The sequence below is a fragment of the Helianthus annuus genome, chromosome 3 (genome assembly GCF_002127325.2).
Source record: "Helianthus annuus cultivar XRQ/B chromosome 3, HanXRQr2.0-SUNRISE, whole genome shotgun sequence".
Lineage (NCBI taxonomy): Eukaryota > Viridiplantae > Streptophyta > Magnoliopsida > Asterales > Asteraceae > Helianthus > Helianthus annuus.
This window is the reverse complement of record NC_035435.2, coordinates 120,178,136-120,194,270: the sequence shown is the minus strand read 5'-3', so window position 1 is coordinate 120,194,270 and position 16,135 is coordinate 120,178,136. Positions and strand designations below refer to the sequence as shown.

General features: G+C 39.0%; 1 protein-coding gene across 1 annotated transcript; it reads right to left on the bottom strand.

Annotated features, from left to right (window-relative positions):
- Positions 1-10,383: 10,383 nt before the first annotated feature.
- On the bottom strand, positions 10,384-11,848 carry LOC110922077 (acanthoscurrin-2). The gene is made up of 2 exons (XM_022166405.2): positions 11,460-11,848; positions 10,384-11,010 (listed from the first exon to the last, which is right to left on the bottom strand). Exons 1-2 carry the CDS (start codon positions 11,560-11,562, stop codon positions 10,544-10,546), a joined length of 570 nt encoding a protein of 189 aa, XP_022022097.1. The 5' UTR covers positions 11,563-11,848; the 3' UTR covers positions 10,384-10,543.
- Between the last annotated feature and the right edge of the window lie 4,287 nt (positions 11,849-16,135).

The window sequence follows — 16,135 nt, the reverse complement described above, 5'->3', positions numbered from 1 at the left end:
AGCCCTCAATGGTGGAAAATTAACATCATCCATAGGAGGCACTGAGTTTTCTTCTTTAACCTCAACTTGTGGCTCCTCTGACTTTGTGGAATCAGACTCATCACCAAATTTCTCTACAAACTTCTTAACAACCCACATTTGGTTGTCATGCTCAGCTCTCTTTTTATAAAATCTTGTCTTTGAACACTCACCAACTTCATATGTTGAATTTTCAAAAATTTTAAATTTGTCAGTTGGTGGTTCATTTTTCTCAACAACTTTTTCTTTAAGTTTTTTAGAGACTTCCTGTTTTGTTTTTGTTGCTTGAGAACAATTCCATGCAATGTGACCAACTTCATTGCATTTGTAACAGGTTCTTGTCTCCTTTCTTGGATAGGCTCCATTCTTCACTTTTTCTTGCTTCTTGGCAAGGAACTCTCTGTTTGATTGCTTCCAGAATGAGCTTTTTGATTCCTCTTCACAGCTTGTCCCTGAAACAAATTTTGTATTTGTTTTATAAATTTTCTCGTTTTTATGATTTTCAGGTGGAATAAATCCTAATCCTTTCTTTTTGAAATTACCGTTATGATTTGGTTTCTTTTGAAAACCAGAATCAGAACTGTAACCCTTTTTCTTGTTTAACCGTTGTTGAACTCTTGAAGTGTATTTTTTATGTTTTGCATTAAGATTTACATCTTTTATTTCAGAAATGTTAATTTCTGTTAATTTGAAAACCTTTTTGATCTTTTCAATTTGAACACTTCTTATTGGAAATTCTTCATTAGAATATAATTTGTCAGAATCTATCAAAGTATATGCCACTTTGATTGGTTCGTCATTCAAATTAGATTTTGATAACAGAAACTCTTTACGATAAACCCGTTTAACCGACGTCTTTGAACAATTGACCGACGAACTTGAACTTTTGATGGACGAACTCGAATTTCCAGACTCGGATTTTGACTCAGACTCCTCATCTTTATCCAACATTGATCGACCACCTTTTTTATTAACTCAGACTCATGATCAGTGTCAGACGATGTAAAAGTGACGTCAATGTTTTTTGGTAAATCATCGGTTATATCGGACTTTAACTTTATATTGACTTCCTTTTCGACTTGCTCCTCATTTGGTTTTCTGGGAGAATATCCTTCCCATATCGGAGGCGGACACTTGTTATAACTAACACTCTGTTTCTTACCAATATCCTTCTTCTTTGGCTACTCATCATCTTGAAATGCTTCAAAACGTGCAACAGTTGGATAAATTCAATCAATCAAATAATCAGAACTAGAATAACTTTGCAACAATCTTCTAATTCTTTCATTTTCAATTTTCTCAGTCTCCAACTCTTGCTTTAGCTTAGCACACTCCTCAATGTAGTAATTGATAGCTTTTTGCTTCGACATTATTATTGCATTCATCATTGTTAAAGTATCTTCTCTTTCAGGATTCGTCTTTTGTAGACCAGTCACTGTCCTATTCAACACGTTATACAACTCTTTTACATAATTGAGATTAAACAATAATTGTTCCTTCATTTTATCTTGCTCACTCAACTTCTCATCCTTTTCTTCACATTTCTTGCAAGATTTTAAACAATTTTCAGATGGCTGGATGATCTCAACAATCTTTTCTACTTCAATAATCTTTTCAACTTCAACAACTTTCTCAACTCCAATCACCTTTTCTTCTTCAACTACCTGCTCAGCAAATTTAACTTCCTCACTATGTTCAGAATTCCTTTCTTGATCAACACTTTCACATTTCTTCTTTTTCTGTTCTTTTGCTGCTTGTCTCTCCTTCAGTTTCTCCAAGCGATCAGCAAAATAAAATTGAAAACTTTCAGGAGATAAATAAATTTTTGCAACATTAATATGCTTTTCTTCCTCTTCATCACCACTGTCATCAGTTGGTGATTGATCAAACTCTATCGTCTTTTCTGAATTATCATCTGAAGGACTAGAATCTGATGGTGATTAATAAAAAACTGTTGTTCTTTCTGAACTTTCATCTGATGAAACAGGCTCATCATCTTGATTCTTCCCATTAACACCAACCACTTTCATCCATTCTGTAAACAAATCTGGTTCTTTAACAATTTTTGCAATAAGTGCTACTGTTTTTGAATCAGGTGGAATGTATTTATCCCAGCTGAATCCTTCTGCCACTTTTTCATCATCTTGATCAATAATACCATAATAAGCTTTCTTATTTGCATCTTCGATCATTCTAGCATGAACAGTTTGTGGTTCTTTTTGTTGATGCGGTTGATGAGCAACTTGTTGATATATGGCTTTCCGATAGTAATCATCTTTTCCAAACGGATTCTTTGCTCCACTAGCCTCTTGATTTTTGCATTCTCTCTTGAAATGACCTTTCTCCCTGCATCGAAAACAAGTAACTTTAGATTTATCAAAACCCAAAGTAGAAACATGTGCATCCAAAAAATCATTTCTTCCTGTAATCATTTTGAACTTTTCTGCTCTCCTCAAGACACTAGCAAAGCACCATTTGATGTCCATGAGCTCCATCTCTTCTGCATCTATCTGATCGTAATCCTCTTTCGTCAGCATAGGATTTCCGATCCTTCCTGCAACCAATCCTTCATAAGATTCTAGCACTGTAGCAAGTAGTGCCATGTGATCTTTAACAACTTCTTCAGAAAAACTTTGGCCATTCGGAAGATTCAATGCAATTGATGCGTGTCAGTGTGTATATATTTTTGATGTGTATTTTTAAGCCCTTTTTACACCTTTAGCCAAGTTTTAAATTTATAAAACACGATATTCACTAACACTAAACACACATATGGGCAAGTGCACCCATCGTGGACGTAGTATAGTGTTGGTAAGATACCGAGGTCGTCCAAGGACACAAGAGCTTTTAATACCGGTTTATCCTCAACGTCTAATCAAATCAAAAAGTGAGAAAAATGTTTTTAAACTAAGAAAATAAAAACTAACTAAATGCTGAAAAATAAAATAAAATAAAAACAGATAGACAAGATGAATCACTTGGATCCGACTCGTGTATTAGTATAACCTTTGATTATTTTCGCACTTTTGCACTTGTTTAAGAGATTATCTTAGTTATTGTAGTAGGCCCCTCTTTTGAAGGCGACGTTACTCTCAACCCAGTAGTTTGAGTCAGCAAGGATACAATCCTAAAGGGTTGGATTATTGGAAGATAATGAATTAAGTTATTAATGCAAATTATGGTAGGCCCCGCTTTTGGCGGTGACGTTACCCTCGGCTAAGTAGTCTGAGTCAGCAGGGATACAGTCCTAAATAGCCGGGTTATAGTATTAATAGTAGTTAACTTATGAGGGGGTCAAAGAGTTTGGATCCTCGCCATCCAATACCTATGGGCATTGAAGGAGATCCTACTAAATTTGACCCAGGTCCCAAGCAGGACCTCTAAACGCTGAACAAGGGCAAGACCCTTACCAAACCGTTCCCTTAACCCCCGACCAGGTAGCCAACATACCTCCATATAGACCGTGGAGATATGAATGGTGAAAATCTTTTATTTTATATAGACAGTAAAATAATGCCAAGACACCACAGACAAACGATAAGGAAAGATCACCTTCAACATAAGCAACTAGTTATTAAAGTCATTAATACAAAACCAAATAAAAAGTGCAAAAGATTAAAAATAAAAAGTATTATACTAAACACTTGTCTTCACCAAGTGATGTAAGAGACTTAGGCAAACATGGCCTTGATTGTCAAGAACTCTTACTATCAATCTTGGATCCCGAGACGACTCACACACTCTACGATGGACAATGGATGATGGTGGTGGATGATGGTGTTATGGTGGTGGTGGGTGGTGGATGAAGTGTGAGAGAGGTGGTGTGCCAAGGGATGAGATGGAATGAAACCAAGCACTCCTATTTATAGGCTGAACAGAAGGCTGGGCACGGCCCCGTGTCCGCTGGACACGCCCCCGTGCCCGTCTGACACTCTCTCTCCTCATTAATTGTAATTCGCAATTACAATTAATGCGCCTGCTGTACTTTCACCACGCCCCCGTGCTCACTGGACACGGCCCTGTGGTGGGCAATAGAAGCTTCTACAAGTTTGTCTTTTATGCTGCTTCTTGGGCACGGCCCCGTGCTGGCTGAGCACGGGGCGTGTTCAGGCTTCTGTTTTCTCTTCTTTGCTTTGGAGGATGCCGTTGAGGGTCCGGGCAGTCTACTTTTATTCCTTTCCTTGTATTTATGCTAGAATTAGTTGTCTTTTTGCTTCTTTTGTGAATTTGAGCTCATTTCATCCTGAAAATACAAAAGGAAGACAAAAACACTCTTTTTCCAACATTAGTACTTAAAAAGGGTTAGTTTTATGCCTTAATTGATGTGATTTATATGTTGCATTTTACACACATCAGCAATGTTGCACTGTATCACACAACCATTTCCACTTTTTGAGCTTTGAGACTGAAAACTTGAAGTTGAACTCTTCGGATTAACACTCGGATATGAAGAGACTCCACTGCTGCTGCTTGTACTTTGACTGATTATTCCAGATGAGTTTTCAGCACTGAATGCAGTTTGAATTTTCGGATTTGCTTCAATATCCTGAACACCCCCTTTGAAGTACATCTTAACATCTTGTTGTGCACTTGGATTGCTCATTCTAGCAATCTTCTGTTGCTCTAGATCTTGTCCTTCAATCTTTTCGATGAACTGAGAAATTGTCCATCCATCATATTCTCCAGTGTTCTTTAAGATCATCAAAAATGTACCCCACTCTTTTTGTGGTAACGCGTCAGCCAATTTGTCGACCCATTCATCTCGCTCTTTGGTGATATCTAACAATGACATTGACCGTACTAAGTGACAGTATCTTTCAATGAATTTCTTTGTGTCTTCTCCCGGCAAACTTGTAAACAAATCAAATTCTTTCTTTAGCAACGCCTTTTTACTTTTGATCATTTTTCACTTCCCGCAAACTTAATTCGAAGTGCTTCCCAAATTGAACGAGAAGTCTTATCATGTTGAAGCAATATGAAGATGTCTTCTTTAATAGCTTGCTGAAGTAAACTTATCATCATCTTTTCAGCTTTGTACATATCACGTTCTTTGTCTGTAAATTCAGAAATCTTTTTCTCAACTCCCAAATCTGTCCGTGGTAGCACATACTTTTTCTCGATACACTCCCAAGATCTCAAGTGATTTGCCTGAACCCAATTCTCAAAACGATCTTTCCATCCATAGTACTCTTCAATGCCCATAAGCTTCGGGGGGGGGGGGGGGGTTTGCATTGTTCTAGTTTCGTTTTCCATGTTCATGATTTGAGCAATGGCATCCGGAGTAGTCGGTGATGTAGCAAATGCGTTGTAGAATTCTTCTTCCATGATCCGGTAACAAAGTTTTCAAACCAGATCCTTTCAAACGAAATTAGGCCCTTCAAACGAAATCACTTCAAGCGAAAATAACCTTCAAGCGAGATTAACCTGCACAATCAACTTCAAATGAAATTAGGAATTTCAAACGAAATTACTAAACGAAATTTAATTTCGTACGGAATTATCCGCAAGTTCAAACGAAATTAAACTTTTGAAACGAAATTACAATTTCGTATGGAAACACTCAAGCGAAATTATATGCAATTTCAAGCGAAATTAACTCTAAAACATAATTCCGTGCGAAATTAGGTAACAATTTCAAACGAAATTATGCTGACGTCATCTTGTTCGAACTGATTTTCAAGCGAAATTACAAATCTTATTAGTTTTAGATCAAATTATAGTCCAATTCTCTCAAGGCTTTATTAAAACACTGTTTCGTGGGCTCAGTTAATGAACAAAATGGGTCGGCTGTTATAGCCAAGGACCAAAAAAAGGTAACATTTGCTGAAATAACAAAACAAGGATTGCATGAAAATTTATATTCTCATAATATTAAATTTGGGCAGTTTGAAACTTGTATAAAACTGAAAGATGATATTTTGGAGATTGACCCTCTTCGAGGCACTAAATATTGGAACCATGAGTTATTTCAAAAATTGGTTAGAGGGGATGATGTGGTTGATGGTGAAATACGGCTAGCATATGAAGGCCCTAAACGTAATGCTGAGGGAATTTTTGAAGTAAACATTGAGGGCCATTTTATGAAAAAGTCATACGCATCTAATGTTTTTCAACTTTATGGGTATTTTATTGGGGCTGTTATGCCGTTTTGGGTCGTAAAAGAAAATTTGATAAAGATGTGGCATAAGTATGGGCTAAAATCCATCAATTTGAATAGAAATGGGTATTTCTTTTTCAAATTTGATCGAGAAGAAGGCATGTTACAAGTTCTTGAAAGAAACCCATGGTTGGTGGATAATGTTCCGCTTGTTTTACAAGTGTGGGATCCGAATGTTGTTTTGAGTAAACCGTGTCCGAAAACGGTTCCAGTTTGGGTAACTATAAAAGATTTACCTCTTAGTTTATGGAATGGTGGAAATATCGGACAAATAGTAAGTTGTATCGGGAAGCCGTTAATGCTAGATCAAGCCACATTTAAAAGGTGTGAGACAAAAGAAGGGCCGTTAAATTTTGCTCGGGTCTTAGTGGATGCTAGTGCTTCAAATGGGCTACCGGATAAAGTAAAGATCAATCTTCCTAAATGTGATGGAATCCCGGGTAAGTCGTATTTTCTTGACTTGTCATATAAATGGAAACCTCCAAGTTGCTCGGTTTGTGAAGTTTTTGGGCATTCAGTTGATAAATGTAGTTCAAAATGGGATAAAGCTCAAAAAAGTAATGTTAAAAAGCAGAATGTGAAGGAAACTGATATAAATTCGTATGGGGGTAAAACCCAAAATGGTGATTTTGTTGAGGTTGTAAGAAAGTCAAAGGCCCAAAACAAAGGTAAGTTACCGATTTGGCAGCCCAAAAAAGCATCTGGGCCGGAGGCAGGCCCATCAGGTTCTAAAAATGTTGCGGATCAGCTGAAGCCCAGCGATAAGGCTGTTGGGCTTCTTAACAGTTCTATCGGCCCATCTGGATATGAAGCTGCTGGCCCAGGACGAGTAGATCAGGATGAATTTCCACCGATTAAGGCAGCTGGGCTAAGGAATGCAAATCTAGGCCCTGCTACAGTGGCTAATAAAAGCCCAAATCTGTCCAAATTAAAGAATGATGAACCGGTCATGGGCCAAGCATTGAAGTCCAAAGGGAGTGGATTTTTTGATGTTACAAAACAAGATTTTGGACATAGGATGAGCCCAAATATAAACACAAAAAAATAGTTTTGGAACATTACGCGATGAGGAGGAATGTTTTGATACGGATCTTGGGTTATGGGAACATGAGATTGAGATGGTTAAAAAATTTGTGGATTCTAGCACCCGCCCAAAAATTGAAGAATATAGTGCATGGTCCGAAAATTTGAGAAAATATTATGATAGTGTAACAAAAGTGAATGGAGATGAAGATGAGGTGGAGTCGGATACCGGTGAAATAGCGCAATTTATGAAGATAGGCTCCAAATTTTAGTTTCTTTTTGGTTGTTTTTTATGTATGTTTTTTCTTTTGTGGTTTGTTGCTTTGGCGAGTTGCCATTGCTTAACAAATGCACTTTGTTTGTAATCCTTTTTTTAAAAAATTAATAAATGTATACCCGGGGGGAGTCCCGTTTCCCAAAAAAAAAAAAAAAAAAAAAAAAAAACTGTTTCGCATGTAATGTGTGAAATTCAAACCATTTTAACCATGAAAAATTGTTCAATTTAGAAAAGAAGGTGTAGAAGTTAGAAAATAAGATGAAATCAGGCTGAAATCTGTTGAACTCCTCCTCCTGAGCTCTGATACCACTTGTAGGATCGTGTACGGACCCGAAACGAGTCGTTCAGAGGCGTTCTACTCAATATGAAAGACGGAAACAGACATATTGAGTTTGATTCAGCTAGAATATCACTTTAAATGTCTTTCTGATTGAATTGACAAAGTTTTACAGCAAGATGACACTTCGGCAGCACTTCGGCTCCGAAAATACACATACAAGACTAACTCCAAACGAAATTACAAGTCAGCTATTTATAGGCTACCTAATTCCGCACCAAACATGTTCAAGCGGAATTACATCTCACACGGAATTATGCTTTCATACGGAATTACCTGATGGCCATTACAAGCGGAATTAGCTATCTCATGCGGAATTAGATTCTTGACTTGTTTTCTCGAACTTCGTGCCCTGAACCATGCGAGACTCGATACAAGACGAAGTCGACAGACGTATGCACCAACAGGGGACTCTCAACTCCACGGTCAATCGAGTAGAGAGTGTCTAGCAACTTTTACAATCATGGTTACAAGCTCAAATTTACAACCTTTTATTACATGCTATATAATTTAGTTCTAGTCACTTAGAGTATAAGTCAAAGTAAAAAATAACCCTTATGATTTACTTTTAATTTTATTTACCCTCATACTTTATAAATTTATTTAACAACAACAACAATAATTATTAATTCAAACCCGTTTGAATAATGTTTTTTAACGTTTCAACTTAGTTATTCGTTTTAGCGATATATTTTATGTTTGGGTCTAAGTTATACGAGTTAACACGTTACAACGCGGTGTGTGATTTAACGTTTTACGTCTATTTTTCTTCGGTCCCGCCGCAATGGTCCTAACAACTATAAGGTGGTGTTTGTTTTTTGCTAGAAGCACTTCAGAACCTCTTATGTCTGCACCGCGCAGACCACGCGCAGACATAAGGGTCTGCAGCTTGTTTGTTTTCTCGCAGACCTTTCATTAAAAAAGGTCTGCGAGACCTCTGCTTCAAACAGACATGAACCCATGTCTTCACAACCTCTTCTCACTGTTCTCCCTCCACTCCAGCAGAAAACACACATCCTCTGCCACCACCTCCACTCCGCCACCACCTCCCACCCTCAACTGCCGCCACCTCCACTCTGCCACCACCTCCACTCCGACACCACACCCTCATCTGAACCAAAAAAAAATCCCCAAATCTCTTAACAAACGAAAAATCTCCAAACCAACATAATAAACACTTAAACCCTAACCTGAAGATTCCGACACCACTCGCACCACCACTGCAGCGCCGCTGCTGCGAGCTCGAATCAAGAACCACCACCATCGCCATCACCGTTGACACTCCATCTTCAGCATCGTCGGCATCATCAACATCTTCAGCATCACCGTCACCGGCAAACGGTTGCCGGAAAAATGGCTTTGCCGCCGCTCTGGTGTGACGAGGATGGGTGTTCGGGTGGGAAACAAGACAGGGGAAAGGGGTTGTTGTTGAGGCTGTGGTGCGACGAGGATGGTTGTTCGGTGGTGGTGGTAGATGAGGTGGTGGCTGTGGTGGTGGTGATGGTAGATGAGATGGTGGTGGTGGTTGTGGTGGTGGTAGATGAAAGGCAGAGAGAGAGAGAGAGAGATGAGGTGTTGTGTGACCTGTGTGTGTTTGTGTGTGAGAAGAGAAATAAGAGAAGGGTTATATGTAAAACAAACACTCTTCTTTTTGCAGACTGAAGACATTTGGTCCACCTCTTCTCTTGCAGATGTCTGCAGATGTGGTCCGCAGACTGCAGACCTTTTCTTACAGAAAAAACAAACAGCACCTAAGAGTTGTCTTTAGTTTTTTACTTGTTTATCTAATCGTCGTTTTATATGATAAATAAAGGAAAATTACCAAAATTGATAGCTGGTCAAGCAAATCGCCATAAATAGTCATTGATTCTTTTTTTTTAACGGCTAGTAGTCCAACCGGTTTGGGCTTTCGCACCAAAGACGGATGGTCACAGCAGACCCGAGTTCGAACCTGGAACCTTCCTTGAAGGGCTAGGCAACCCTGAGCCCTCAACCCACCCCGAGGGTGAATATCATTGGCATTTAGTCTCGCTTGGCCCATTCCAGGAGGAAAACACGCATGGAGTACCTTACATGGCTATGTAAAGCCCCCTGGCCTCACCTCTTGCGGTTAGTGGGGATCGAACCGGCGCCTCTTGCGAGAACAACCAGCCTTTCCACCACTGAACCAAAGGATCATTGGCCATTGATTCTGTTTTATACAATAAATAAACGAAAATCATCAAAATAGACAACCGATCAAGCAAATCACCAGAACATTTATTGATTCTAAACGTCGGCTAAGTCAACAAATTTTAAAGCTAGGCTGTCAAAATAATGCCAATGAAGCTTTAGCCAACAATCAATGACTATGAATGATTTGCCTAATTAACTTGCCACCTATTTTTTATGCTTTTCCTTTATAAATAGCTAGCAATCAAGGACTATTCTAATGATTTGCTTAATCACCTTGCCTTATTTTTGATGATTTTCCTCAATAAATACACACAAGTAAATATTAATCTAATGTAGATGACAACGTAATGCGATTATAGTGAATTCAGATATTTAATTAATAATAAGCCATAGTAAGTTCCTCTTACAAACGTAGATTCATCACAATATCATATCATAACATTACATACTACATTAATTAATTAAAAGTTAAAACTACCAATAGCAATATATAGCTCACTACTTTTTATTTCACATGCATGCATGCACACACCACCCTCACCCTAACCCTAAATCTTCACTCATGTCCCTCCTCTTTTTCCTTCTTCCCCGGACCACCAAATCCAGGGATGCCACCGCCGCCCCCGCCAAATCCAGGAATACGGCCACCGCCAATTCCCGGCCCGCCGCCAATTCCCGGACCGCCGCCAATTCCCGGACCGCCACCAGGACCACCGCCACCCGAGCCACCCCATCCGGGGATGAGGCCACCCAATCCACCACTCCCACCAAGCCATCCCGGACTACTACCACCACCCCATCCACCACCACTAACACCACCACCACCACCTTGTGCACCTGCACCTGCACCTGGACCTATCCCACCAAATCCACCACCTTCACCACCACCACCTCCTGGCCCACCACCAAATCCACCACCTGCACCCCTTCCCACATTCCCTAGTCCACCTCCCGTACCCACTCCCCACCCTGAACCAAAACCAGCAACTCCTAGTTGCTTTGGTTCTGAACCAACACCATTCTCTGCAAACATTTACAAAACAAACATCAACAAGTTAAGAACGTACATTTCAAGAGGGCTATTAATCCTATATAAGCCATCCCCAAACTCAAACTCAAACGGTTGTTCGACAAAAGAACTAGTACGGCCGTTTAAAGTAAAGGTAGAGGCTATCACGCAAGCGTTAACTTTCAAACAGCCATTTAACGAATTCTCAAACAGTCGTTTAAAATAAGCGCTATGACGGAAGGTCTAACCTATAAACGACCGTTTGACAATTCCTCACACCCGTTTAAAAGTAGGGGCTATGACGCAAGCTCCTAAGTTTCAAATGGTCATTCCGCGCAACCTCAAATGGTTGTTTGAAAACAGTATGTGATTAGATTGTCAGTACCGTGTTTATAGCAATGCATGCGTTTTTTTAGTTCAATAAAAAAATTACGTGCAATAGAAAAGAAAATCAAAAGCATACTTTTAACCGGATCTAGGGTTTCTTTATTCTGAACTTCACAAGAAACAAGAACACCTGCAAACAGAATAGTCAAGAAGACAAAAAGACCTCTGAATAACGCCATTTTTATCAAGACTAGATCTTTCTTAATTCTTGTTGATTGGAGCCATGGTTATATATCCATTTGGCGTGAAAGAAAAGCCAAAAGAGCATTGAAGGAGCCATTAATGGAAGGTTCAGATACAGTGATGAATAGGAATTAGGGTTTTGACTTTCGACGGAGTCTTCTATGTTGCCACACATGTCACGCATGCACCCACTATGAACATCCGGCATATAGGCCACGTATGTTTGTAGATCATGAATCATGATGATACACAGGAAATATGGATGTGTATGTATAGGTGATGAATTCGCACCGCCATTTATGAATACCTGCAACGTTTCATAATTATGATACAGACCATTCTAACATGAAAGAAGAAACTGTGAAAACTTGGGGTTTGTTAGGTTACACTAAATCATGTTAAAGTTATACTAAGCCATCTTAGATGTTAATGAGTTATGTTTGATGATAAGTTTACTAAGTCATGCCTCGTATGCGTCTTATTTTGTATTAACTAGTTGATTTTCCGTCCGCGCGTTGCGGAGGGAACCCAATGACTACAAAACGCGTGTCAGCAACGGCAAGCAGATACCGAATATCAAAACATAAATAAAAATGACGTGGTAAGGATAGTCACTCCGTCCTAAAAAAAGCGATTTTAAATAACCTAATATATAATAATATGACCCACACGTCCTACACGTTGGAAATTTGGTTGTTTTCAGTTCAGTTATTACGGTGCTATCACGTTAAAATATGGATGAGCTCGATACCGGTAACGGCAACGAAAGTTCCGATCCGGAAAATCATCGAAATTAGGTACCGGCACCGAAAATGCTCGGTGCAATGCGGTATGGTATTTGAAGGTAAAAATCAATAAATACAGGTATCGTGCTAGACTGGTGTCAAACCGAAAGTAACGATTCTGAAAACGCCAAAAGGTGGGTACCAAATTGGTACCGAAAATGATTTGGTATAGTAAATTTGGTACCGATACGATACTGGTTTGATTACAGGATTTGATACGATTTGCTCGTCAATAATCTAAATGTCCAAGTTAATTTTATATGCTACAATTCATTCATTACAGAAAAAGACAAAAAAAAAAAACAAAATAAGTTGTTGTGTATATAAACCTCATTCAAACGAAATACAGTTTACTTACCCTGTGTATGAAAAGTAATCTAAACGGTGCAATACTTGCATTGCTACGTTCCTACATGATTTGATGAGCTCGGTACCAACCGGTGCCGAAAATACCGTTACCGAAATCCCCAAAAGTGGGTACCGGTACCGAATATACCTGGTACGCTATGGCTCGGTACCGGTCGGTACAGGTACGACACTAGTATTTGAGGCTAAAAACCGATGAATACCGATGCCAAACCGGTACCGAAAATACACCCAGTTTAGTAAATTTGATACTAGTACTAATACCCGATATTATTTACTCATCCCTTAGTTGTTACTATTCATTCATTTAAAATTTTAATATATAGATAAATGAGTCACATAAGACAACCAAGTCATATTTCCCATATATACATTCACTAAATGGGGGAATAGTGCTAGGCAGCTGCCCGGCACTCCCTCATTGGACCAACACGTTTATTATTTTATGTCCATTGTAAATTACGTTTTTGCCCGCAGTTCAAAATAAAATTACGCTTTTTGTAACAACTGCCACTAAAATCAATAATTAGGACACTAATTAGTCAATAAGAAACCCTAATTGAGACACCCAAGTAATTTTGCACTAACCCTAATATTTTCAGAATAATCAGAATCAGGATTAGGGCCCCTAAAACTCAAGGGGGTTAAACCCTAAATGATAGTTATCTTCGAAAATTCGTTGTCTAAATATAATTTTCGTTGAACGTCGACTCAGCAAAGCTATACCACGACAAGGCTACTCTAGGCTAGATAGGCACCCCAGGCGAGTCGCGACAGGGATCACGACTTCTTCCGCGACACGCGGGGGAGTCCAATTTCACGTATAAATACTAGGCCTTGGAACTTGAAATCTGTCTTTGGAACGACGGAAATTCGAGTTACGTAGACTGAGTTATTACAGAAACAGTCCAACACACACACACTAATCACGAGGTGCTGCCACAATCAGGGTAATAACTCGATCGCTATTACGATTCAACGTCCGATCGATTATAACTATCCAACAATAATCCGGGTGCTGCTCAATTGAGCTTGTACTTTGATTATTCGTCGTGATTTCGACTTGAATATTAGAGTGCTGTTCGAATTCGGACTATGCTCTGTTATTCGTTGTGAATCCGATTGAATTATCGAGTATCGCACTGATTAATCGTTGTGAGGGTTTAATTTCGTGAATTGACGTAACTGCTGTATTAGTTACTAACCTGCCTGTGTGTGCATTGTGTTAATTTAGGTTAATCGAGGCTAATCAGTAGGCTTATCTATTGCTCGTTAATCTGCAATGTGAGTCATTCTTCTTTTTAAACTGTTTTCTCACAGTTTGTGAGTAAGTTTACAAAACTCCAAGTTATTTTCAAAGGTTATAATTACAGGGATTAAGTCTATGTAATCACCATATTACAGCCGGTATGTGGGGTTTTGTATACATTACTTATTTCCCGTCACACTTGGACAAATGGGTGGCCAAGGGGTGATCTGACCACAGTCACAGACACCATTGGACAAATGGGCTAGCCAATGGTTGGTCGAGTGACAAATACTGTGGGTAGTTGGTTTGATATCAGAAACATTGTAATTCCCCTTAATACTGTAATTTATAACTAACGGGTCGTTTTAGAAAACAGAATGATTCACTCAGTATTTCCCCGCTGACAAAACCTTTTTCAAACATGTTTCAGGTGATCTGTGTGATCCAGGAAAAGTGCAGTAAAGCACTACAAGCTCAGAGAAGTGGCTCATTGTGAATAAATAAATAAAACATGTTTTGGAAAATAATGATTTCTGTGTGAAATCAACTGATTGTAAATTATGGGAATTTATCCCTAAAACTTTGTATAATATATTAAACGAGCATTTTACGGTGAAAAGATCCTGTAATAAAAGACTTCCGCTGCCGCATAAATCAGATACCACGGGTACCACTGGACTGCTCGCGGCTCCCGATTCCGTCCAGGGTGGGTCGGGGGTCGTGACAGAAGGTGGTCTCAGAGCTAATAATTAATAATTAATAATTAAATTGAGCCACTGATCGAGCCACTGATTTAAGCCTATTACGGAATTAAGTATTTGACAAAATACTTAATCCTACTAGTTATCATTCTGTGATTATTTGTTGTATTAACTGATTATTTGTTAGTTACAGTATGGGTAAACAAAAGCTGTCTGCTATCTACCACAAATTAGATATTGTATCTTCTTCTAGAAACCCAGTAAACCTAGAAGAAGGAATCTTTGTCCGCAAGGCAAACTATGAGAATCCTCTTTCCCCAGAGAAAAGGGATTCGATACTTAAAAAGAGTCAGGAGAAAAAGAAACCCCGAACCAAGAGAGTTAGGTTTAACCCAAAAGTCCAAGAGTTGGGTAATAGTACACCTTGGGAAGATAAAATAGACAAGAAATGGGCAAATCTCTATATGCTAGCTACTGTAGCAGAAAATGTCAATCTCTAAATATCCGATAAGTTGGGTCTAGTAAGAGAAATCACAATCCAGTAAATAAATAAAGTCCTAGTGTGTTTATTTCTGTTGTCCTTTTTATAAATTTGTATGCAATAAAACTTCAGTGTTTGTTTGTTAAACTTTGTTCCAAAGTTTTAACATTGCATTCTTGTATTTTGCATATATACTATGCAGCATGAATGAGATGTCGGAAGCATTCCAGAATCTCAACTTATATCCAGTGCCTATCGAAGTCTCTTACGACTTTACTGGTTACATTGCTGACATAGAAGAACCTGTGGAATTCAAAGCTCCACCGCTGGAAAAAGCCAAACCTAAAAAGAAAAGAAGATACGTAGGGTGGAGGAAAGTACGCCGTAGGAAACCAGCCACTAGGAGACTTCCTAAAATAGAAAATCCTGTGAGCATGAATAAGGGAAAGGAAATAGAAACTGGAGAAAGTTCGAAACCACCAGAAAAGGAAATAGGAATAGATCTTAAGCAAAAGGGAATAGAAATTGGCGAAAGCTCTAAACAGTCTGAGGAAATCACGTTCTAGGACGAAATAGACCGCCTACTGGATAATTGTGATGTTCTAGAGCCTATCAACGATAATCTTTTCTCTTATCCTGCTACAGCCCAATTCCCACTAAACCTAGGACCAGCTATTCCAGACCCACTAATTCACACCAGACCATTAGGCCAAATGGAGGAATGGTGGACTAATGACTGGCAATTCCAAAATATAGTTAATAGTCCCTATAGTTTTCTCCCACAGTTTGATCCAGAACCTATCCCTAATCCGCCAATGAGCTATGAAAATTTAGCTGAGTTACGTCAGTTTGGTGAAGAACTGATAGGCACCGGGAATAGGATCCGGGAAATGGGGGAGCAGATCTCTTGGAAGTACGACGAGAGGGAGCGTCGTTACTAAAACTGCCAGTGGACCAAAAGATAGGAAGGGCTGGAAAAAGTTTTCT

Coding starts and splice junctions, on each gene's coding strand:
- LOC110922077 (XM_022166405.2), bottom strand. CDS start 11,562: ATGGCGTTATTCAGAGGTCTTTTTGTCTTCTTGACTATTCTGTTTGCA. Junction 11,011..11,459: donor AACCCTAGATCCGGTTAAAA/GTATGCTTTTGA, acceptor AAATGTTTGCAG/AGAATGGTGTTGGTTCAGAA.